Source organism: Balaenoptera ricei, chromosome 15 (assembly GCF_028023285.1).
Source record: "Balaenoptera ricei isolate mBalRic1 chromosome 15, mBalRic1.hap2, whole genome shotgun sequence".
NCBI lineage: Eukaryota > Metazoa > Chordata > Mammalia > Artiodactyla > Balaenopteridae > Balaenoptera > Balaenoptera ricei.
Window position 1 is genome coordinate 28,216,455 of NC_082653.1, and position 23,896 is coordinate 28,240,350.

Sequence of the window (23,896 nt, forward strand, 5' to 3'; positions counted from 1 at the left end):
GCGCCGTCTCCTCTCAGGTCTTTAACACCGGTCGGGCCGTACCATTACGCGCGGGCGGCGGGGGGCGCAGCCGCACAGAGCCTCTCTCCCCTGCCCCACAGTGGTCTGGCCCACCCCCGAGCGCCCCTGCGGGACCTTCGCTCGGTTCTCCCGGCGTTGCGGGACGCGTGCGGAGCTCCGGCTCTCCGCTGGGGGGCGCCTCGCCGCCTCCCCTCTGCCGCGCGGCGTCCCGGGAGTGGAAGCGCCCGGGGAGGCTGACTCAGGGTGAGTCTGCAGGTCGTGGGGCGGGAGGGGCGCGGGTGGCGCACAGTTTGGGGTTGACTCAGGGTCACGGGTGGGGGGGGGCGGGGACACGGGTTGGAGGGTGCTGGACCTGCCCAGCGAGGGTGAGTCGGCAAAACCTGGCTCTTGGCTGCCCAGCCCTTGGATCCCTAGTGGTAATAGTCGTGGAGGTGATAATAATACCAATGACATTCGAAATACTACGAATCTGCTGAATCTGGTGCTGTGTCAGGCACTGTTCTAAACACTTTGCATGTACATTAACTTATTTAAACCTCAAAACAACCCTTCAAGCTAGGTATGATTATTATTCCCATTTTACAGATGAGGAAACTGAGGCACAGTGAGTTTTTTTTGTTTGTTTTTTTTTTTTAAGTGATTTGCCCAAGGTCATGGAGCTAGTAAGTGGCTGAACCAGGGTTCAAATCCAGGCAGTCAGGCTCCAGAGTGCTCTCTCTCTCTACCCACCGCTGGTTGCCTCGGTTCAGCAAAAGTAACTGTAACAAGGAGCCTTTTGGAATCATGTTGACAGTGTGTGGGCACTGCCCTGGAGTTCCACAATAATAGTCTCGTTGCATCCACACAGCGCCACTAGGAAGTAGGTGTGATTGTTGAAGCACTTGTCCAAGATAGGGCCGCTGAAAATGAAAGTCAGATTATCTGAGCTCAGAGTCCCAGGCCACTGAACACCTGCTTATAGATGAGGACACCAAAGCTGCAAGGGGTGGTGGTGATGACTTAGGTCCAAACATGCTGACTACCACCCCCACTCTTCTGTTTAAAACTCTCCATCCCCTTGAGCCCAGGTTCAGCACCCAGTGTCCTCTGGAGCCAGAGGGAGGTAGGCTCCTGGTTTAAATCTCAGGTGTTTATCAGCATCTATGGCAACATTACGGCTTTGGCACAGATTGACCTGGGTTCAGATCCCATCTGGCCACTCACTAGCTGTGTGGTCTCAGGCAAGTTCCTTAACCTCTCTGAGCATCAGCCGTCTGTAAAATGGTTGTGAGGAGATTGTGAGGACACTCAGAGATAATGGCTGATAGAGAAGAGGGTTGGGGGTAAATCAGTGCTTACATAGTGGTAATCAAGGAAGGTGACTGGGGTACTTCCCTGGCCTTCCAGTGGTTAAGACTCTGCAGTTCCAATGCAAGGGGCGTGGGTTCGATCCCTGGTCAGGAAACTAAGATCCTACATGCTGCACGGTGAGGCCAAAAAAAAAAAAAAAAAGGAAGGTGACTGGTTTCATTACAGACACCCAGAGTGCTGAAGAAGAGGCCGTGTTGACTGAGAGCACCAGGAAATGTTCCCTGGAGGGGTGGTATTCACACTGGAAAATGGCTTGGTCCTGGAGAGTGAGAGGGAAGAAGCAGGTGATGGTTTAGGGTAGGATCTGGAATCACTTGAATGGCATGGATTTAAATCCTGGCTGCATCACCAACTAGCTGTGTGACATTGTGTGTGTGTGTGTGTGTGTGTGTTTGTGTGTGTGTGTGTGTGTGTGGTGGGGTACTCAACTTCTTTGTGCCTCGATTTCTTCTCTCAATTGCCAGGGAGAGTAAATGAGAATAACACATAAAGTGTTTAGAAAGGTACCTGGCATATAAAACGTGCTGAATAAAAGGTAGATAGGAGGAATATTCCAGCTAAACAGCTTGAGGAAAAGCGGGGAGGTGGCACAGCCCCAGACCTGGCTGAAGACAGGCAAGTCTGGTTTGGTGGTTCTTCTCACCCTGGTTGTCACATGCATGGGGAATGCATACTCGCCTTCTCAGCTGGAGAAAAACCAGAGAAGTTATCCCTGGGGGCGGGCTGGGTGGCTGTTGTACTGGCCAGTTGCGGACACTTTCTGAAGCCTCTGCAAAATGGGGTAATGCTGCCCATCACTCAAAGTTGTTGAGTGTGATTTGGGAAGAAGCACATAATAAGTGCTCTGTGAATTGTGCAATACCCCATTTTGCTGTTGAAGATCATTCATGTTGGGTTTTTAATCTCTTGCAAACCTTGGAATGCTGAGGCCATTATGAATTTGACTTGAACCTTTCTCTTTCTGCAGTTCCACAATATAACCCCTCTGAGCATCTAAACCATACTTTGTTTCAGGATGTAGAGCTAAGACCCACACCTCAGTCCCAGAATTATTGAGAATTAGAGAATTTCATCAAGAGGGAAATTGTCCCTCTTAGAACCACTTCCTAATTTCAGAAAGTAAGAAGAGGCAGGGGGAACCGCTTCTGGGATGGAAAAATGGAGATTTGTCCTGAATCTCTCATCATGGTATGCCCAGTGAGACCCTCACTCCTGGCAACAAATTCTGTATGTTGAGAGACCTATGATTCAACTCAAAATGGCTTAAGCATTAAGAAGACTTGTATTTTCACATAATTAAGATGTCTGGAGGTAGACATATCCAAGATTGGCGAAGAGGTAGTTGAACAATGTCAGGTTCTTCCCAGCTTTTTGTACCGTCATCCTCCATATTCTGGTTTTCATACTCAGCCTTGCCCCTCATGGTCCCAAGATGGTAGCTGTAGCTCCAAGCATCACATACAACAGCTTTCAAAGGTGGAAGTTAGGACATCGACATCCCTTTGTGCCTCTTTTTAAGAGTGAAGAAAGCTTTAGTAACCATCCCCTACCTCCCCACCCCCCTGCCCAGGAGCCTTTTCCTCATGTCTCATTGGCAAGATTATATCACATTTCCATGCCTAAACCAATCCCTGGCAAGGGGAGTGGAATTACCCTGATTGGCTTAGCTTATTTGCCATTCACCTCTGTGCTCAAGAGGGTTTACCCTGCCCTGAAGTTCATGGCCTCTGATCCCTGAACAGAACTGGCAAGGCCTGGTGCTACAACCTAGTTTTCCTGTATGGTTCTTGGGCAGACCCCATGGAGGGGGAGAATTGAAGGGAAAGAGGACCTGCCCAATCAGCAGTTCTATTATATCGGCCCATTTGTCCCTAAACCAATGAGATGGAGACTTAAGCCTCGTGTTGGGATTAAGATGAGGTCCCTTCCACTGGGGCTAATGTAAGCCTGGGACTGGAAGCTGGAGAAATTCTGGGATCTACACAATATCCTTTTGTTTTAGTTTGGATTCTCCTAAAAGTAGACCCTGAGACTAGGACTTGTGTGCAGGTAGTTATATTTGGGAGCTGCTCTAGTTATTATCACTGTAACATAAACTGATCCAAAATGTAGTGACATAAAACAACCATTTTATTATCCTCACAGATTCTGTGGGTCAGTTATTCAGACAGGGCACAGTGGGAACTGGTTGTCTCTTCTCTGAAATGTCTGGGCCATCAGCTGGGAAGTGACTCAATAGCTGGGGGTGACTTGATGGCTGGGGCTGGAATCATCTGGAGGTGACTTCACTTACTCATGCATTGGACCATCCTGCCTATCAGCCAGAACACCTCCACGGGGCCTCTCCATGTGCCCTGGGCTTGCTCATAGCATGGCAGCTGGCTTCCAAGAATGAGTGTCACAAGAGAACCTGGCAGAAGCTTCATGGCCTTTTCCAGTCTAGTCTTGGAAGTCATAGCTGCAAACCCAGACTCACCTAGCACCACTGACACACCCTCTGTCTCATTCTTCTTGCCCCCTCACTCCTGCTTCCTGGAATCACCTACCAAATAAACCACTTGCACTCAAGCCTTTGCTACTGGGGAGCCAAAACTAAGGCAAAGGGGGAATTTCATGGGTCATCCCCAATAGTTCTGCACCTTGCCTGGGTTAAAATTACACACATCTTATTAGACATGTGACCTTGGGCCAGGCACCTGTCTGTGCCTTGGTTTCTTAACCTTCAAAATGGCCATGATAATGGCACCTAATTTGTAGAGTTGTTGAGAGAATGAAAAGAGGTGATGTAGGTAAAGTCCTTAGAACAGTGCCCAACACACTGTAAGTGCTCAATAAATATGACCTGTTTGATTACATTTTAAATTAATAATAGATCTCGAAGGTCTCTCTGTGTCTGCACTTCTAGACTAGTCTCAATGTATTTGCCCAGACCCTTGCTTGCAAGTGAAGAAAGCCAATGTGAATTAGCTTAATGAAAATGGAACACTTGGTTATGCCCTTGACTGTGGGGTGAAGGTGGGCCTCAGGGAAAAGTGGGTTCAGAGACTTTTTTCTGTCGCTTGGCGGAGGGATTACTTCCACATAACAGGAACGTGGCTGTCAACAGGGATTATATTTGGCTTTTAGTAAGAGAAGCCTGACAAGAGAGGCTTAAAACACCCTAATGTGTTTCCTCTCACGAAAGAGAAGCTGGAAGTAGGAAGTCCGGGGCTGGGGTGACTGCTCCACCGTCACTAGGGGCACGGGTCCTTTCTGTCAACGCCATCATTTTAGAGTAAGGTGTTTATTCTCAGCGTCACCTCCTGGTTCAAGACTGCTGCTGAAGTGCCAGCCTGGAAGAAGGTGGAGAAATGGAAAGGCAAAGGATATGACCCCCCTCCTTTTTAGGGTGCTGTCTCAGAAGTTCCACATAACACTTTCCCTTGCATGTCATTGACCAGAACTTGGTCACATGGCCACCACTGGCTGCAAGGGCAGCTGGGATATGTAGTCTTCATTCAATGTGGCAATGTGCTCAGCTGACAATGGAGTTCTCTTACTAAGGAGGGAGAGAAAGTATGCTGATAAGTAGCTAGCAATCTGAGCCACAGCTCTCAAGTTACAGGTCTTATGACTCAGAGAGAGGGAGAGAGGAAATTTCCAAGTTCTAGTCAGATGCTCACATCTGAACCAATCATCTATGGCTATGAGGGATAAAGACTTTTTTTTAAGCATAAGCCACTGTTATTATGACTTAAATGTGTGTAGTTCATTAAAAAAATAATTACTGGTTATCTGCTATTGGCTAGGTACTGCACTAGACCCAGGAAATTTAATGATAAGCAAAAAGACACTGTCAGTCCCTTTCTCATGAAGCTTGTAATCTAATGGGGGAGACAGAGAATAACCAAATAATCACACTGATTAAAGGGAAAGTGTGCATTGATGGTAAGTGCTGTGAACCAAGATCATGTGGTCCTTGGGGAAGTGATCATCCAGATGAGAGATGAAGGATGAAAAGGCAATAACTAGTCAACAGTGGTGGTAATGGTAGTGCAAATGGAGTATGTTACTGGTGGTGAGAACAGCTTATGCAAAGCCCCTGTGGTAGGAGGGAGCAAAATTGCTAAACAGAGGTGGCTGGAACTCAAAGAGCAAAGGGGCTCATGGCTGAAGGTTCAGCTGGAGTGATGGAAAGAGTCAGATCAGTTAGGTCTTTGAAGGCTGGTTCCTCTCCCCCCTCCCCCCACACACAGTGGGAAGTCATTGAAGCATTCAAACAGGGAAGAAGAATGGGAGTGACATGATCAGATCTGCATTTTATAAAAGATCCCTGTGGTCACTGTGGAGAGAGGGAGGGAGGTGGTGGAGGTAGAATGGATCCAGAGAGACCAGTGAGAAGGCTGGTCCAGTTGTTCAGGTAAGAGATGATGGTAGCTATGGACTAGGGTGGAGACTGAGAAGACGAAGAGGAAAAATAAACAGAACCTGATGGATTGGATGGAAGGGTAGGGGAGACAGACACAGGAGAGAACCAAATCATGGCTTCAGACTTGGGCTGGCCTATGGTACTTTTGGGATATCCATGTGGCAGTGGTTTGCAGGCAGATTTGCAGCTCAGAGAGGAGGTCAGAAATGAAAATGTAAATGTAAATTACATTACATTTATCACAAATGTAAATTTGTGAGTCATCTGCATGTGGGTGAAAACTGAAGCCATGGGTGTGATGAGATTGCCTCATGAGAATACACAGTGAGAAGAGGAGTCTGGGAGAGAACCCTGAGGAGCGCAAACCGCGACAGAAGAAGGAACAGGAAGTGGGTTCCTTCCTTGGGCATAGGAAGGTGAGGCTGCAAAGGTGCTGGATGGAGCAGCCAGACAGGGCAGAGGAGAGCCGGAGCTGCATCCTGGAGGGCTTCCTTTGAGAGGACTGTGAAAAGCAGACTGGACGATATGCTAATTGAGGTGCTCTGGGCTGCAGGTAACAGGGACACGGGCTTTCATATCTCTGCTCTGCTGTCTAGGCTGTGGGCTTCGTGCTAGAGCTGGTTCCCTTTAAGGTCACAAGATGACATATTAGATGTTTATAAAATGTTGATCTAGAGTGGGTTCTGTTCCCTGGACCTGAAACAAATGTAATTGATGCAACAGCCAATTAGGGGCAGTGTGTAGCTACGGAGAACTGCGGGTGGATGGCTAGGGAAGGCATCAGGTGCCTGGGCCCCTCAAACCTGCTTTGGAAACTTTGTAGGGGATTTCCACACTGCTGTCATTGCTGGAGACACCTGGCACATAGCTCAGGATGCAGCCAGCCTGTCCAGAGGTGTGTGAAAGGAAAGATGGACAGGTTCTAAAAGTGCAAGGAATTCCCTGGCAGTCCAGTGGTTAGGACTCTGTGCTCTCACCGTTGAGGGCCTGGGTTCGATCCCTGGTCTGGAACTAAGATCCCACAAGCCGTGCCGCGTGGCCAAAAAAAAAAAAAAAAAAAAAAGCTGAGTGCACTGCCTACAAAAGGAAGAAAACCGAAAGGTGGCCCAAGGGGAGATGGAGTTCCATCCTACACCCCCAAGCCCCCAGCCTGGCATCGGGCCCTCAAGGCACACAGCCCCCTACCCCCACCCCCTGAGTCTGTGCTGGGGGTTGGAGTTTAGCGGCATGGTGCTAGTAGTACCCAGGGAAGTTTTTAGTAAGGCAAGGGCAGAATTCATATTTTGAAAGATCACCAAGCCAGCTGGCAAGGAGGATGGACTGGTTGTCCACTGTCTTCCTGAACAGTTTTGGTGACAGGTAACTCACAGGCTCTAGGGGCAGCTCATTGTTTTGGGACAATGTTGCCTGCTGAGCCAAAGTCAACCTTTTTGCATGCATGCACTTGCTGCTTGTATGACCACTAGGGCTGGCCAGAACCCCCTCACCCAGAGCAGCAGAGGGGAAGTGGGGAAGGATGTAGGGGTTGTAAACTGGCTGTCAAGGGACAAATCTGACCCACGGTTGTATTTGTTTGGCAGGTGCAGTTAATTTGAATTGCAATTCTTTAAGGTGAGACACGCTGTTTCCTGTCAGTCACAGGCACAACCATCCCCTAATGTCTTAGGGCAACCTGCTTCATTCCCTTATGTTATTAATCTGGGTCTTGAACCCTTTCAGTTTGCGTCCCCAGTATTTGAGGACTGTTTAGGACTGAGGATGCCTGGGACCTTGTGGATGTCAAGGGACCCCTGGAACTGTGTGACTGCTGGTGGCAGCTACAGGCTGGTCAGACTACAGGGAGGGAAATTGAGTGGAAAAAAATCTGGCTGCCTCTCAGATGCCCCCCACCCCAAACCCGTCCCCATCACAAGGTCTAGAGGCACTGGTGAGTGGCCAAAGTCCCTTTAATATCCCTGAATTGCCTTACAGGTAATACTGCTGGAGGCGAGGAAGGGATGGGGGTCTGGGGTAGGAGATGGGGGAGGAGGAGGGAGGGAGAGCGCCAAGCGCTCATACAAAATATGGCCAAAAGGCTTAGCATGCATGGAAAATTATTGCTGTCGGAAGTTCCTATTTACAGGATCAACACCCTCCGTAATTGATTCTGCAACGCCTCTCCCTTCCCGCATCCCTGCCGCCTCGCTTCCCCGGGTGGGCCTGGAGCGGAGAAGCCCTAGAGAAGTGCCCCTGCTCCAGGGGCCCCTCCAGCCTCCACCCTCCACCCTCCTTTGCGGCTCAGGGGAGAGGGGGAGGGTCGGAGAGTCCGGGACTCCTGCCCCGGAGCTGAGCGCCTAGAGATGGGGCAGAGGCGTGTGCTTAAAGCAGAGGGGGCCAGGGTCCGCGAGCGTGGAGGTGTGTGCTTCGGTCCTCGCCCGGGCATGCAAAAGCGCGGCGGGGGAGGTAGTGGCGGCCAATGCGGGGCAGCTGGCAGCCCCGGCCTCTCTGCCCGGGAGAGTTGCATAGACGTGGCCGGGAGGGAGCGCTCCTCCCGTGGAGCGGAGCGGGCCGGAGGCCCCAGCGGGTCCGGGGCTCAGTCGGTCCCTGGAACCTGGGGTCCCTCGAGAAGAGGCATAAATAGGAAACACATCGAGGAGGCTCCTCCCTCCGGTCTCCCTGGAGTGGAAACAGAAGGCTCAGGAGGATGGGGACCTGCCCCATGACTGGGCCTCTTGATGTCCCCCATCCCCCAGTTGAGGGTCATCAGGCTATCCCTCCCATTCTCGCACCCTCTTCCCCAGCAAGTTCAGGCTCTGATGAGGGTGGGGCTTCTCCCTCACTCCCTGAAATGGGGTGTGTTGGGGTGGCAGACAGCCCTCTATGGCCTTTGCTGTCCCTCTCCTTGCTTGGCTCCCTGACCTCCCAGTCCAGCTGGGAAAGCCAGACCATCCCTGGTGAGGCCAAGAGATTAAATAGAGTAATAAATAGATAAATCAATAAATACACAAATAAATAAACTGGAGAGGCCCAGCCGGATGGGGAGAAGGGCATTTGTGAGGTGCCCCAGACCTCACCCCAACGAGTAAGGAGGGGTACCTGTAGTCCTGTGGGTGGGGAAAGTGCTCAGAGAATCTGGGGAGAGGCTGTCCTGGGGTGAGAGAAGGGCTACATTAGGGGGCAGGGCCCTGAACTGCCCCTCAAGTCTGCCCCAGGTCAGGTGAACTCAGAGGGGTGAGAGCTGCTAGTGGAATGAGGGGTCTGGAAAGAGTAGGGGTGGGAATGGGTGAGAAGGCCCCCCGAGGATGAGGAAGGTGGGGTGGTGGTGGTGTGTGAATGGCTGGACCTAAGGCCAAGGTGAGGAGGGGATCAGGGACAGAGTGGGGACTCCAAGAGGAGTGAAGATTAGATCCCTCAGGCCTGTGTCCTGGTGTGGATGGGGCATCCATTGCAGGTGTGAGTCAAAGGGGGGTTTAGGCCTTACACTGGGAGCTCCAGTAGAGAACCGGTCTGAACTCAGCTCAGAAATGAGAGGAAAGGTCTGCAAGTTAGAAGGGGAGAGGTGCAGAGTCTGGGGTGGGGGAGGGGAGAAAATTCCGGCTCTAGGGCCCGGGAAAGGTGCGGACCTGGTGCCTGAGTTGGGAGCCTTGAGGGCGTGGACAAGGGGTCAAGGTCCGAATCTTGGTAGCCGGTAAGGACGATGTGGGTCGGGATGTACTGGGGAAGGCAGTGCCGGAAGCGAGTTCTGGGTTAGGGGCTGGAGAGAAAAGTTCCGGTCTGGGAGCGGGGTACCCACGAGGGGCGTGGGCAGGGGAACGCAGCTGGGGGACGCTGAGGGCGCAGGTGGGGGGCCCCGGGAACGGCGGGAGGCTCAGCTGGCGAGGCCGGCGGGGGGCGGCGGGGGCGGCTCGGCCCCCTTGACGCAGGCGGCCTCGCAGTGCTTGTGGAGGTAGGACTTGAGCGCGAAGGTCTTGTCGCACTGGCGGCAGCGGTAGTGCTTGAAGGCCGAGTGCGTCTGCATGTGCGCGCGCAGGTTGGAGCGGTCGGCGAAGGCCTTGCCGCAGTGCGCGCAGCCGAACGGCTTCTCGCCCGTGTGCGAGCGCATGTGGCCCTGCAGCAGCCAGGGCCGCGAGAAGGCCTTGCCGCACACGCCGCACTTGTGGCGCAGGTTGTGCGTGAGCACGTGCATGGCCAGCGCAGGCATGGACACGTACGCCTTGCCGCACGTCGGGCACTTGCGCGCCAGCTGGCTGTCCAGGCTGCGGTGCGTCTGCTTGTGGCGGCTCAGGTTCGACGACGTAGCGTACGTCTTGCCGCACTCGGCGCACGCGTGCCGGTGCCCACCGCCCGCCGGCGCCCCCGCGCGTCCCGCGCGTACCCCGGCGCTTCCGGCGTCCCCCGCGCCCCCGGCATCCCCACCGCCCCCGCCGCGCCGCCGCCGCGAGCGCCCGTCCGAGATGAAGAAGGCGTCCATGGAGTAGCTGTCGGTCACGGCCGCCTCCCCGCGGAAGTAGCGCGCCGACAGGCTGGACTGCGGGCTCTCGGGGTCGCTGTACTCCTCCGGCGCCGCCGGCGGGTACGCGGGCTCGGCCGGCGCCAGGTCCAGGCCCGGCTTCTGGTCCGCATCGTAGCTGCTGGGGGGCAGGCAGTGCGGGGCGTAACCTGGAGGGGGCGAGACGGGAGCGGGGAAGGTGAGGCGCCCGGGAGGCGTCCCCGTGGCCGCTGTAGGGAAGTGACGGCTGCTTGTACAATAGCAGTCGCTGTCGTGCACCTGTGTTCTGGGGGTCAGGCTGCCCGAGTTCGGAACCTTCCTCCGTGGGCCGCAGTAAAAATCACCCCACCCCACCCTCGTGGAGCGCGGTGAGGTCAAGTTCTACTGGCTTTGTGTTGACAAGTGCTCACGGCCACGCAAGGAAGGTATTATTGCACCCACTTTACAGATAGAGAAACTGAGGCGTATAGTCTAAGCCCACAGCTAGTAATTGATGGAGCCAGGATCCAAACCTTGGCAGCCTGACGCTAAAGTCCAGGCTTTCTTTATTCCAGCAGCATTCTGCCAGTTCCAGTCCTAGGACTTACCTGAATCTCAGTTTCCTCATCTGCAAAATGGAGCTTATGATCGGACACTCCTTCCCAGGGTCTTTGGAAGGACTGAGTAAAGTGATGAGAAGAACGATGCATTAAACACTTCTTGTGCGCCAAGCTCTGCCGCCATGCTTTACACATGTTAACTCATTTAATCATCACAGACCCTATGAAGTAGATCCTGTTATAATCCCCATTTTACATATAAGGAAATTGAGAGAGAGAGAACACACAGTAATTGCTATATAAATGTTAGCTATTATAATTATGCTTTTTACTTGCTTGAAAAAGCGACTTCACTGAAGATTATTTAATTGTCTGCTTCCCCCACCAGGCTGTGAGCTTCCCGGGTGGGATCTGTGTGCCTGGCTCAAAGGAGGTGTGCAAGGAATATATGTTGTATGAAAGAATCACAATCCTGTTAGACCCACCTCCCAGGGTTGCTGGGGGATTTAAAAGAGGTCACATATGTGGCACGTAATAGATGCTCCAAGAAGGGAACTTCCTTGTACTTGCTCCCAAGCCTGTTTTGCTCCCTGATCCACTAGAAGCCTTCTGGAGTCCCCCTGTGAGATTCATTTCCCGCCACCCGCCCCCCACGCCCCTCGCTCCTCTCTAGAGTTGGGCCAGAAATCCTTTCCATTTTGGGATCCAGTGACTGGTGGGTGAGGGGGCCAGGGCTCTCCCAGGGCACTCGACAGGGGCTTTCCAAGGGCAGGGGCCACCCTGATTTGTCTCTGCCTCCCTGGGCCTTGTGTGGTCCCAGCACCCTCCTTGAAGGGCCTGGGGCCTGGGCTCCCAGGAGAGTTTCTGTTGTAAGCAGGGAACTGGATTCAGAGCTTTCGTCCCCTTAAACAGCCTGCCTGATTCAGCCTTCGTGCTTTTGCCTCTCATATGGCATTTTGGGATGATCACAGGGTTAAGTCTGTGTGCAGACTGTCCCCCAACCTGGAAAGCAATGGTGTACCCTTTCTTTCCCTCTGTCTCTTCAGCTGCCCACACAGGGCCCTCTGAACACAGAAATGATTGGGGATTGCGGGGGTGGAGGACTCAGTAGGGAGGGGCACTGGTGGTGGCAGTTTTATAATGGGGGGTGCTCAGCCTCTCAGCACCCCATCTTCCCCTCCTGTCTGCCTTTGGTCTGGAGGTACCCCTACCTCCCACTCCAGGAATCAGGCCTGGTACTAAAGCCCCAAAATGTTCAGGGAGTATTGTTTCAGACTGAGTTAAATACCTGTTGGGCATGCCCAGACTCCCTCTTTCTCCTTCTGTATTTCTTCCCGGTGTAATTACTGATGATAATGATAATACTAGCTGATATTTACTGAGCACTTACTAAGTGCCAGGCTCTGTGCTAAGTGCTTCACTCCCATCACCTCGTTGAATCATCACAAAAATACCTGTTACAGGTAAGGAAACAGGTTCAGAGTGGTAGTGGTACTTGTTCCACCACTACCACTTAACTCAAGTGGTAGTGGTGGAACAAGAGTTAGAACCCACTGCACTGCTCCCCTTGTTTTCCACATGCTGGGAGGTCCCTGAGGAAGGGGCCGTGGCTGGGTTGTTCACCTCCTATCCCCAGTGCCCCAGCTAGTGGACACTTGATAAGTATTTGTGAAATGGGTGGTGAATGGGAGAAAAAGATTTGCCAGGCCAGCCTCAATCCCCGGCCCAGCAGGGTCTGCCACAGACCATTCTGTCTACTTGGTCTTGGGACAACTTGATTCCCGACACTGACTGTAGCTGGGTGACCTGGAGCAAGTCGTGCCTCTTCCTGCATCTCTGCTCCTTTCTCTGGGTATGGGGATAGTGTAGAATGCATTTGGAGGGGGTCACTGATCATGTGGCCAGTGCCTTGCATGTGCTGTTATTAAGGAAGGATGGCATATTGGTTAAGAGCACAATTTTGGCACCAGACTACCTGGATTGAGTTCCAGTTTTACTATTCCCAGCTGTGTGATCTTGGACAAACTGACCTCTCTGTGCCTCTGTTTCCCCAGCTGTGAAATGGAAAATAAAAGCACCTAACTCACACAGTTTGCAGTACAGAGTCCGTGAATAAGCAAACAATAAGTGAAAAGTGAACAAATAGTAACCAACACTCCTGGAGCACTTATATGTCAGATACTATTTAAAGGCTCTACACATGAATGCATCCCACCCTTATGACTCTGAGGTTGGTACCATCTTACAGATGAGGAAACTGAGGCATAAGGTAGTTAGGTAACATGCCCAAGGTTGCACAGCTAGTAACTTAGAGACAGGATTCCAACCCAGCGCCTGGCACATGTTGGCTGTTATTATGAATAATAATAAATCTCCCCAGATGGGTTTCTGTGCTGCAATTTTCTCGGCATCTGCACAGACACATTTTGCAGCTCCAACCTGGGCCACTGTTTCCTCACCCAAGATGTGTAATTTCTGGCTCATGGTCTGGTGAGAAAAATTCTGGTGACCCACGTTGGTAGGAGCTCAATGGACCGGGCAGTCCTCGCTGCAGCAGGGCCCTCTTTCCGTGGTGCCCTCTGGTGGTGGCCTGCAGTACTGCAGCACCTTTCTCTTGTCGCTTGGGATCTCTATATATTGTAGAAATAGGGGCGCCTCAAACAAAGGCTCCTCCTCAGCTTAGGGACAGATGTGGAATTGCCTTCCAGACAGGAACTGTGGGGCCAGACATGATGGCCAGCAGCTGCGGAGTTTGGTATGGGTTGTGGGGTGGGAGTGGAGGGTTGTATGAGAATTTATGTGGTCATGTTGGCAGAGGTGGTTCTAACTTACTTTGTGACCTTGGTCAGGTTGCTTAACCTTTCTGGACTCTGCCTCTACCAGAAGAAGGTTGACTGGAATGCTCTAAAAACACTCTTTGCATCGTGGCTGAATAGACCCCTCAATGATGCCCATTGTCCTGTCCCCCATCCCCCAACCCCCATCAACTCCACCTCATTCTCAGATCCACAGACCTCTCCCTACCTATGTGACCTTGGGCAAGTTATTTAACCTTTTTGTGCCACATCTGTATAAAGGAACTCATAATAGGATTGAATGAATTAATGGTGTAAAATACTTAGTACAATGCCTGGCACACAGTAGCCTCTCAAGCTGTTATTTTATTGTCATTATTATTGTCCCTACATCTCCTAGTGATATCCTTCTAAACTGCTAGAGAGTGAAGGGGACACACCTGGGTATCTTAGGCTGCTGTGTGACCTTGGGCAAACCACCTCACCTCTCTGGACCTCAACCCTGGAGAATCCTTTAGGACACTATAGGCAATGCTCTTCTGACTCTGTGCATGGAACTCAGACAAGTTTTGGGTGCCTTCCTCTGCCTTACAGGTGACTGTAGAAGGCTGAGCTGCCTGTCTCTCAGCCAACGGGGTGAGAGAGGCCTCTCTTGTTTGGGTCCAGATAGAGGCAGGGAGGGCCAGGGACTCAGAAGAGACTTGGCTCTCATCCTGGCTCTTTTACTCATACTCCAGCTGTGTGACCATGGGCAAGTCACAAAGCCTCTCTGGGCTCCAGTGCCCCATTTGAGGGATAGGGAACAGAGCCACTCCTGCGATGTGGGACTATAGGGAAGGCTCAGAAACACTTCGGAGATGTAGAGATGTCATGTACATGTCACCTGAGAATGACTTTTGGTCTTCCCTGCTTAAGAGTCTTGATATTTTAGACTGAAGGTCCAGAATACATTTTAAAAAAATTCTGCAAGGGAAAAAAATTCTGCAAGGGAATTTTATGAGAAATCAGGTGCTGGGTGCTTTGCAAACATTGTCTCTTCCAATTGTCTGATCCCTTGGGATAAGGGTGGGGGCATCTCTGAGAAGTACTTCTGCTCCTACTGCTTCCAGCTACCCCTGCGCCCTCTCCGTGTGCCAGGCACTGCACCAAGCCCAGAGGCCCAGAGAGGGGAGAGGAGTTGCCAAGGTCACTGGAGGAGGAGTAAGGCTCAAAACCCTCCAAAGTCTGTTTTTTTCCAAAACCCCTGAGCAGGCATGGAGACCTGCTAGGGGAGGGAAGATTTTCAGTTGGTGGGAGGAAAGGGTGGTGGGTTTCTTCAAATACTACCACCCAGCTGACCTGTGTCTGATGGGATGATGGGGAATTGGGGGTGGGGAGAAGCTATTCTTCTAGAAAATGCACCAGCACCTTGTAAATTTTTGTAAATGATCAATAAAAGTAATGACTAACACTTATTGAGCACTTACTGTGTACAAGGCACCCTGCTTGGTGCTTTATGCACATTAGCTTGTGTCTAAGGGAATGTGGTGGTTACTTGCTCCGGTGCCCTAGTTCTACAGAAGCTGAAGCCCAGAGAGGGGCCTTGACCAGATCATAAAGCAAGTTCACAACAGAGCTAGGCTGACCTCCTGACTCCCAGGCCAGTGTTCTTTTTCCCAGTCTCTCTCAGATTCCCAGTGTTGCAAACTTCCTCCAGGGAATTTCCAGCCCAAATCCCACTTCCCTGTCTCAAGATGAGCAGAAGAAGAGAGGGGCCTAGTAATGGGCCAGCTTCCCAGGTGGCCCACTTTCCTGAGGAGGGCCAGGCCCTGCTAGGTGGGGGGGCTGGAGGGGCTGCTGCATGAGTATATTTAGAGCTGTGTCTTGCTGTGCCAGGGCCTCGGGCCTCGAGAATCAGCTCCAGCCAGCTGAGCAGAAAGCCAGGTCTGTCAGCAGCAAAGCAGGATAAAAATAGTTTCTCCTGTCTGCTCACAGAGCTGGGCAAAGGGGCTGGTACCTCCCCCTCCCCTTATTATAGCATCTTTGTTAGCGGTTCCCTGGGCACTGGACCAGAAATGACACCCACCTCCTCCAAGGGCCTGGCAGCTGGTACACCTGCCCACTGGGGAGGGGGGTGTCCCTGAGTCCAGATGAGTGGTGGGCAGAGTGAGGTCTGGCCCAACATAACCAGGGCTGTAGGGTGCGGGGCTCGTGCCCACTGACTCAGACCCAGGGAGTGTTGAGAGGATTCCAGGGCCCCTCCCCACCATCCCTCCCTCCTGAAATCCCCCATATTCTGGTTTTTCCTGACTGTGACCCAATTCCCGTGGCCCACAGGGAGGTCCACAGCTCTGTAGGAATCGATAGGAAAGGTTTTTCAAGGGGTTGTGGGGATAGGCATGGCGGCTGAGGGTCTGGAGTTGCCCAGCACTGGTTGGTGGAGCGGCCTCCTGCTCCCTCCAGGGTGTCCCTGGGTCCCTTTCTGGGCCTCCTCGAGACTGGCTGTCATGCATAATGCACATTGTCTCTCCAGGCCCCCTGCTTTTCTGCCCTACCCTCTCTGTGCCCCAGAAGGTGCCCATGCCAACTTCCCTTCCTAGCCAAAGGCCGGCAGCGTACGCTCCATCCCAGGGGAGACCACAGCTGGAAGGAGGCCAAGAGTTCTGGGGGGCTCATCTCTCTCAGCAGCGTCTCACATGCCCCCCAGAGGGCCTCCAGGCTGTGGGGATCCCTGGAACATGTAGATGAAGCACCCACCAGGGAGGGGTGATGCGGTCTGCCATTTATGCCCTTGTCATCTCGGGCAAGTAATCTCTCTGGCCTCAGGTTTGCCTCTGGCAGTTGAAGCTAACCTTCCTCAGCACTCTGCTCTTAGTGCCATTTGCCCACTGTGTGTGTGTGTGTGTGTGTGTGTTTGTGTGTGTGTGTGTGTGTGAGATGGGGATGTATAAATTGCTGTGCTGCCGTAGGGACTTGATGTACTCTCCCATCCTCTCTCAGAAGCCACAAACTGAGAGTGTCGGAATAGTGGACGCTCAGTCTGGGCCCCTCATGTACCCCTTGTGACCCCAGGCATTAAGGGGGACCAGGGGCTCCAGATTCAGTATCCCACATGAACCCAGTTGTTCCACATTCCCAGTGACTAATTCTTAGGAAAATCAGATTTTTGGGTCCCTAGAAGGTCAGAGCTGAAAGAGATCAAGTTTGACTGCTTTTTTTCGTAAGAGAGAAACTGAGGCTCGGGTAAGGGAAGATTAGTTCAGAGCCACAGAGAAAGCTGATGGTGGCTCTAAGACTTGAACCAGCCAGCCTTGAGAATAGACCTGGACATGACCTTGGACTAGAAATTGGATCTGGATCCTGATCCTGGAGCCTGAACATTGACCCGGACATGGATTGAAACTTGAACTTGGACATGGATTTGTTCTGAATTTTGGAGTGGACCTGTAACCTGGGACATTGACCTTGGACCTAGACTTCAGACCTTGTCCTAGACTTAAGGTTGGACATGGACATTGGACCTGGACATTGGACTGGACGTTGGACATGGACTTTGAACCTGGACCTCTGACATGTCTCTGATCTTGACCTTGGACCCGGACCAAGACCAAGATGCCCGGGGCAGAACACTCGTATGGGCCTGCTGTGTGTCCTTGGGCACCTCCTCAGCCATCTCTGGGCTCCCTCTGCCAAGGGATTGGGGCTAGCCTTTTGCATCCCTGCTCCCCAGATGGGCTTTCTGAAGTGTGGGGTAGATGTGTGGCAATTGGGGACTTTCAGCCAGGTTCCCAGGCCTGGCCTGGAGCGACTCCCCGGCGCCATCAGAGGGGGTAAGCAGAAGCGGGTGCTGGTATAATGTGGTCAACTAGATAAGCCTATGGGCAGAAGTAGGAGCGCTTCCTCATCTGCTGGGGAGGCTTAATGTAGCTGCAGAGGGCAGACAAGTGTGTTATTGGATTGGCATTGATCCCTCATCTGCCCGGGTCAGATGCACTCTGAAGGAGTATGGGGGCAGGATGGGGTGGGGGTGCAGAGGAAGGAGGACCTGGCATCCAGCTGGACTTCAGAGTTAGGGTGTGAGGAGAGGTAGACGCGCCAGGGGCAGTGAAGATGTCCACCGGTCCATGGAGACCACTGCTATGCAGGTGGACGGGCAGCGGCCTACCCTGAGATGGCTGAATCCCCAGCATTCCCCAGGATGGGGGCCTAGGCCTGTGAAGGGGTGGGCTTGGTAGAGTTGCAGGGCGAGGTTCTGAGGGGGTTAGGAGGATGTGACTTGGCATCTCACCGAGAGGCTGAATCTGTGCTCAGAATCACCCAGGGGAGAGGAGGGGAAGGGAAGGCTCCATGGAGGCAGAAAGCAGTGGAGGAGCAAAAGGAGCAGGAGGGAGAGAAAAGAGGCATCGCGTTGGAGAAGCAGGAGGGAGAGAAAAGAGGCATCGCGTTGGAGAAGCAGGAGGGAGAGAAAAGAGGCATCGCGTTGGAGAAGCAGGAGGGAGAGAAAAGAGGCATCGCGTTGGAGAAGCAGGAGGGAGAGAAAAGAGGCATCGCGTTGGAGAAGCAGGAGGGAGAGAAAAGAGGCATCGCGTTGGAGAAGCAGGAGGGAGAGAAAAGAGGCATCGCGTTGGAGAAGCAGGAGGGAGAGAAAAGAGGCATCGCGTTGGAGAAGCAGGAGGGAGAGAAAAGAGGCATCGCGTTGGAGAAGCAGGAGGGAGAGAAAAGAGGCATCGCGTTGGAGAAGCAGGAGGGAGAGAAAAGAGGCATCGCGTTGGAGAAGCAGGAGGGAGAGAAAAGAGGCATCGCGTTGGAGAAGCAGGAGGGAGAGAAAAGAGGCATCGCGTTGGAGAAGCAGGAGGGAGAGAAAAGAGGCATCGCGTTGGAGAAGCAGGAGGGAGAGAAAAGAGGCATCGCGTTGGAGAAGCAGGAGGGAGAGAAAAGAGGCATCGCGTTGGAGAAGCAGGAGGGAGAGAAAAGAGGCATCGCGTTGGAGAAGCAGGAGGGAGAGAAAAGAGGCATCGCGTTGGAGAAGCAGGAGGGAGAGAAAAGAGGCATCGCGTTGGAGAAGCAGGAGGGAGAGAAAAGAGGCATCGCGTTGGAGAAGCAGGAGGGAGAGAAAAGAGGCATCGCGTTGGAGAAGCAGGAGGGAGAGAAAAGAGGCATCGCGTTGGAGAAGCAGGAGGGAGAGAAAAGAGGCATCGCGTTGGAGAAGCAGGAGGGAGAGAAAAGAGGCATCGCGTTGGAGAAGCAGGAGGGAGAGAAAAGAGGCATCGCGTTGGAGAAGCAGGAGGGAGAGAAAAGAGGCATCGCGTTGGAGAAGCAGGAGGGAGAGAAAAGAGGCATCGCGTTGGAGAAGCAGGAGGGAGAGAAAAGAGGCATCGCGTTGGAGAAGCAGGAGGGAGAGAAAAGAGGCATCGCGTTGGAGAAGCAGGAGGGAGAGAAAAGAGGCATCGCGTTGGAGAAGCAGGAGGGAGAGAAAAGAGGCATCGCGTTGGAGAAGCAGGAGGGAGAGAAAAGAGGCATCGCGTTGGAGAGGATGGTGAAATTAGAGCTGCTCTCCCTTCTTTGGGGAGCTCTGCAGAGAGACCTGGAACTTTCCCCATTTGTGGGGCTTCTCCTTCCCTGTTTAGGGGTTCTGTGCATTCAGGGGGAGCCTGGAGCCCAGATGCACCTGCCACACCCTCTGGCCAGCCCATGGAGGCTGAGAAGGAAGGGAGTAAGAAAGCAAAGAAGAGCGTTGCTGGAGTGTGTGTGTGTGTGGGTGGAGGAGGAGGAGGAGGAGTCCTCCAGGAATTCTCCAGCACTCCCAGCCTTTCCCTGAGCTGGGGGTACACTCTTTAATTTGGGGTCCTGCATCTTCATCAGTTAGGAGCCTGTGGTTCCCCTGACCTCCACATTCATAGGCTCCTTCCCCAGATTCCCCTCCCACCAGTCTCATCCTGACCCTGCAGCCGTTGCTGCAGGAATGGCTTGTAAGAGGATCTTTCTAATAACTGGAACTATCTCCAGCCCCAGGCCCTCCCCCTTCCCTCCCTCCTTTCTCCTCCCCCCTCCTTCTCTCCCTCACTCTCCTCACCTCCCCCCCTCCTCTCTTTCTCCTTGTTTACCCAGCACACTTACACACGCTGAGAGAGAAAAACGTCAGCTCAGCAATTTTTCACACTTCCCTCAAATGCTCAGCAAGGTTATTTCCGGCAGAACGGAGACAACGGACCACTAGGAGCCGGCAGGCTCTCTGAGGACCTCCAGCACCCCTACCCACCCATGGAGTGAGGGAGCCTTCACTTCCCAATCTGGCCACACCCCAGGGGTGGAAGAGGCCCCCGATAACGGACCAAGGCAGACCCTGTGTTTCCTGGCCATACCAGAGCTTGAAGGGTCACACCCTGGTCTCCGACACTAACCATTTACTGCATACACTGCCAGGGCACCCAGGTCAGGGTGCCTGTCCTCAGCATGGGACAGCCTGCAGAGACTGAAGCCAAGAAAAACGCCTGGCCTCAGAAACTCTGCCACCCTCAGCCAGACATCAGATGGTAAATGGAGTGCTACAGAAACCCTGACAATGGCCCCCTGCATTCTTTTAGACCCTCATCTAGTCATCTCCACTGCCTCCCAACCCAAACTTGACCTTCACAGAAGCTGAGCTTGTCAAAGTTGGAAGGATACTTAGATCATGCCATCCAAACTCTTTCACTGCTGAGGAGGCGGAGGACCAGAGAAGGGAAGGCACTTGCCCAAGGTCACAGAGCAAGTCAGAGATCTAAAGCCCAGGCCTCCCAGAGTTCCAGACCAGATATCAGACTATCAGGGCAGCCTCAGGATTCCCCAGAGGGAGCTGGTCTGGAGCCCTTTGGGGAAAGGGCCAAGGACAGGGATGGTTCTAGGGTATCAAAGCTGGTAGAACATCCCTGCTGATGGCTTTGCCCTTACCCTGCTTCCCACCATTCACTCGGGGGCTCCTTTCAAAGCTTTTTTGGACTGAATTCAAGGCAAGGCGTTCCTGCCTCCCTCCTGAGGAACAGTCTGCAGTTTTGGCTGTGCATGAGAAATTCTCTGGGCTTCTCTAGGTTTTCTCAGCTGGCCTGGGACAGGACCAAGGGGGACTCAGCGGGCAGAACCCCAGGGCTTTGTGTCAGTTCCCCAAGGGATCCACATCCCAGGCTTGCAGGCATTTCCATTTCTACCCAGGTCCCCAGCCCTGGCATGGCCCCAGGTCCACCCTCTGTCCTGCCAGCACTCAGATAAGCCCAGCCATATCCCTGGGCTTCAGTCCTCAACCCCAAGAGGTCCTGGGGTCAAGAAAAGAGGACAGTAGAATATGAGACATGTGGGCAAAGAAAAAGGGAGGTTGATTCTCTTGGGGATCTGGGGGAGGCCAGGAGATGAGGGGCTGTAGCTGTATCCCTGATCACTCCCTAATTTCTTTGACCTTGATGAGGTCACAGAGACTTTTACCCAGCGCCCTCTTGCTACCTGGCTTGGCAGAGTGATGGAATGTGGGTGAAGTGCTTGGAAATCCCTGAGGCAGAAGCTCCCACCCTCCTGCCTTTGCCATCTCAGCTTCCCCCCTCTTCTTCAGTCCTTTCTTCTCTCCTTTTTCTCTCCTCTCCTCTCCCCTTCTCTCTCTCTCTGTCACACACACACACACCCCAAAGCTGATGCCACATGTGATGTCAGATTTCTTACAGCCAAAGGGATGCCCCCGCTCCAGACACCTGTCCTGGTGGGGACCATCAGAGGAGAACCCCTTTGTGATCCCCTTCATGGGGGATGGGGTCCACAGAAGCAGTCTCTGATTTTTCTCCACACCCTCCAGAGATCACCCCCTTCTGGGCCTGAATGACCTCTCTTGTCCCCCAAACCCTTGTCCCTACAGGCACTTGCTCTGAAAAGAAATAGAGTGTTTTTGGGGGTAGGGGACTGACGAAAAACAGCAGGGCTAGCTCTGGAGGGGAGTGAGAAACTGGAGGGGGAGGGAGTGCAGCCCAGGAAACCAGGAGCCACTTTGGGGGAACCCCTCCTAGAAATTCCCTCTTCCTCTCAGTCCCCAGGACAGGCCCAGCCTTTGGCAGGCATGCGGCTGAGGGTAACAAAAGAGTTGCTGAGAGAGGGGGCCGAGAACACTTGTCTGGCATTGCCAGGGGGAGTAGGCTTGAAGGGAAAGAGGGTGCCCCCAGCTACCCCCAGGGAACCAACCCTATTTCCCCAGGGATTGGTAGTCCAGGCCGGTTTACCTTCCCCATCAAGGGAGCACTCTCGGGTAACCAGACTCCTTCCCTCAACCACGGAGAGGGGACCCTCAGGTTGCCTTATACATTAGCCCCCCAGCACTAGACCTTCATGGGCACCTCTCTCTCTCCATTCTCTCACCACCCCTCACTCTGGCACCAATCTAGGGCCACAACTTTCAAAGTCCGGGCTGGCGCTCGATGGCGGGATGGGCCGACCCTGCGACTTTCCCTTTGTACGGACCTGGCCCTTGCCCCGCCCGCCCAGCCCTTGGGAAGCCCGGGAGGCGCACACGGCCAGGGTCATCTTCTCCCGGGGTTCCCTACCGCGCGCACCCCTCCTCGTGGCCCGAGTTGGGGAGGGCCCGAACTCCCCTGCCCTCTTCTCCCCCACCCCCCCGCCGGGTCCCACTCACCGTTGTCTTCGGGCGGCCCCCGGGCGCCAGGCAGCACGTAGGCGGTCTCCAAGGGGTGATAGGTGGGGGCCGGCACCCCGCTGCACTGGAAGCCGTCCCCTTTGATCTTCTTTACCAGGAAGGAGCGGGGCATGGTGCGACTGGCAGGGGGCTCGGCGGGGGCACTAGCGAGGGGCCCCGGTTGGGGGAGGCGGCCAGCCGGGCGCGATTGGCTGGCTGTGCGGGGTTTCAGCACTGGACAGCTCCCAGCGGGCGGGCGGGCGGGCGGCCGAGCGGAGCCGGCACCGGTGGCGGCGGCCCCGGCTCTGGCTCTGGCTCCCGCTCGGGCTTGGCGGCGGCGGCGCGCAGACAGGCGATCGCTGGAGCTGTGCTCAGCACTCCGGCTGCCGGCTTTATATGGGACGCAGGCTGGAGGAGATCAGGTGGTCCCCTAGCAATGGAACTGTTCAGCGCTCTAATCCATCAAATGTCCCCCAGGACAATCGCTCCGCACACGTTCCCCTGAACCGGCGGCGGTGGGGGCAGGCCAGGCTCAGGGAGCAGCGGGCAGGCAGGAGGGGAGAAAGTGAGGGTGAGAAAGGCGCAGAGATATAGAGAGACGGAGAAAGGGGGGGAGGGAGACAAGGGGGAGAGAGAGAGAAGAGATACATAAAGACAGAGACATACAGAGAAAGAGAGACACACACACTGAAAGAGGTAGAAATAGGAGCAGAGAGACCAAGATAAGGACAAAAAGACACAAGAGAGAAACAGAGAGAGAGAGAAGAAAGGCAGAGATGGAGAGAAGTAGCAACACACACACCCACGGGAGAAAAAGAGAGCTCCAGATACACAAAAACAAAGCACCCCAGGGATGCAAAGAAAGGGAAAGAAAAGTGCAAGACAGAGAGAGAAAGAGAGGGGAGAGGAGGTAGAGTGGTCTGAGCAGGCGGGGTTCAGGCACATGGGGACAGGGAAGGGAATGCAAAGAAAAGAGCGTGAGCTCGCCAGTGGCGATCCTCCTGCCTCCAGCCCTCTCCCTGTCCCCCAATTTTGAAGGGGCTAGTTTGGACACTCAGCTGTTAACTAGGGGAAGTCATCCCCCCACCGCAGCTTGGCTTCCCACTGAAGCCCCCTGTTGGGTTTGGGGTTTAACTTTCTTCTTCCAGAACTGATGGGGGGAGCAAGTCCCCGATGCCGATGCCCAGCCCCACTCAGCCAGTCCTGTTCCGGTGCCTAGCTCAGGCGCGCGCTGCAAGAGGAAGTGAAAATCGTCCAGTAATTAATTTCCCTGCTGCCGGGGTGGGGTGGGGGGGTGGTGGTGGTGGTGGTGGTTTTGACACATCCGAGGCTGTGTCTTTCCCTGAAGCGGGGAGCAGACAATAGAGACACGTGGACTGGGAAGGGAGAGGGGGGAAGGGAGGGGGAGTGGGGCTCCCGCTGGAACTCTTCGCAGGTCAGCTCCTTTGTCTCCAGGAGGATCTGAGCAGACCCCCCCACCCCCACCCCAATCCAGCCAAAACCTAGGGGAGCTCCCATATCTGGGCAGGACCAAGGAGCAGTAGAATGCAACCCCCTGACCAGAGAGGCTGCTTGGCAAAGTGCCATGGTGGTGGGCCGGCTTCAGCAAGTATGGGATGTCCAGAGCACAAGAGTCCCGGAATCAGACTCTAGGAATGCCAAGATCTCATTGGTTAACAGCATTCTGCTTAT

At 53.8% G+C, this 23,896-nt stretch overlaps 1 protein-coding gene across 1 annotated transcript; it reads right to left on the minus strand.

Moving 5' to 3' along the window:
- Positions 1–9,626: 9,626 nt before the first annotated feature.
- SCRT2 (scratch family transcriptional repressor 2) lies at positions 9,627–22,337 on the minus strand. Its single transcript, XM_059898161.1, has 2 exons — positions 22,205–22,337; positions 9,627–10,417 (listed from the first exon to the last, which is right to left on the minus strand). Exons 1-2 carry the CDS (start codon positions 22,335–22,337, stop codon positions 9,627–9,629), a joined length of 924 nt encoding a protein of 307 aa, XP_059754144.1.
- Positions 22,338–23,896: the final 1,559 nt, after the last annotated feature.

What these genes read in the sequence shown, in the direction of transcription:
- SCRT2 (XM_059898161.1), bottom strand. Translation starts at nt 22,337, where the DNA reads ATGCCCCGCTCCTTCCTGGTAAAGAAGATCAAAGGGGACGGCTTCCAG. An exon ending in GGGGCCGCCCGAAGACAACG is followed by an intron (nt 10,418 to 22,204) that starts GTGAGTGGGACC and finishes CGCCCCCTCCAG; the next exon opens with GTTACGCCCCGCACTGCCTG.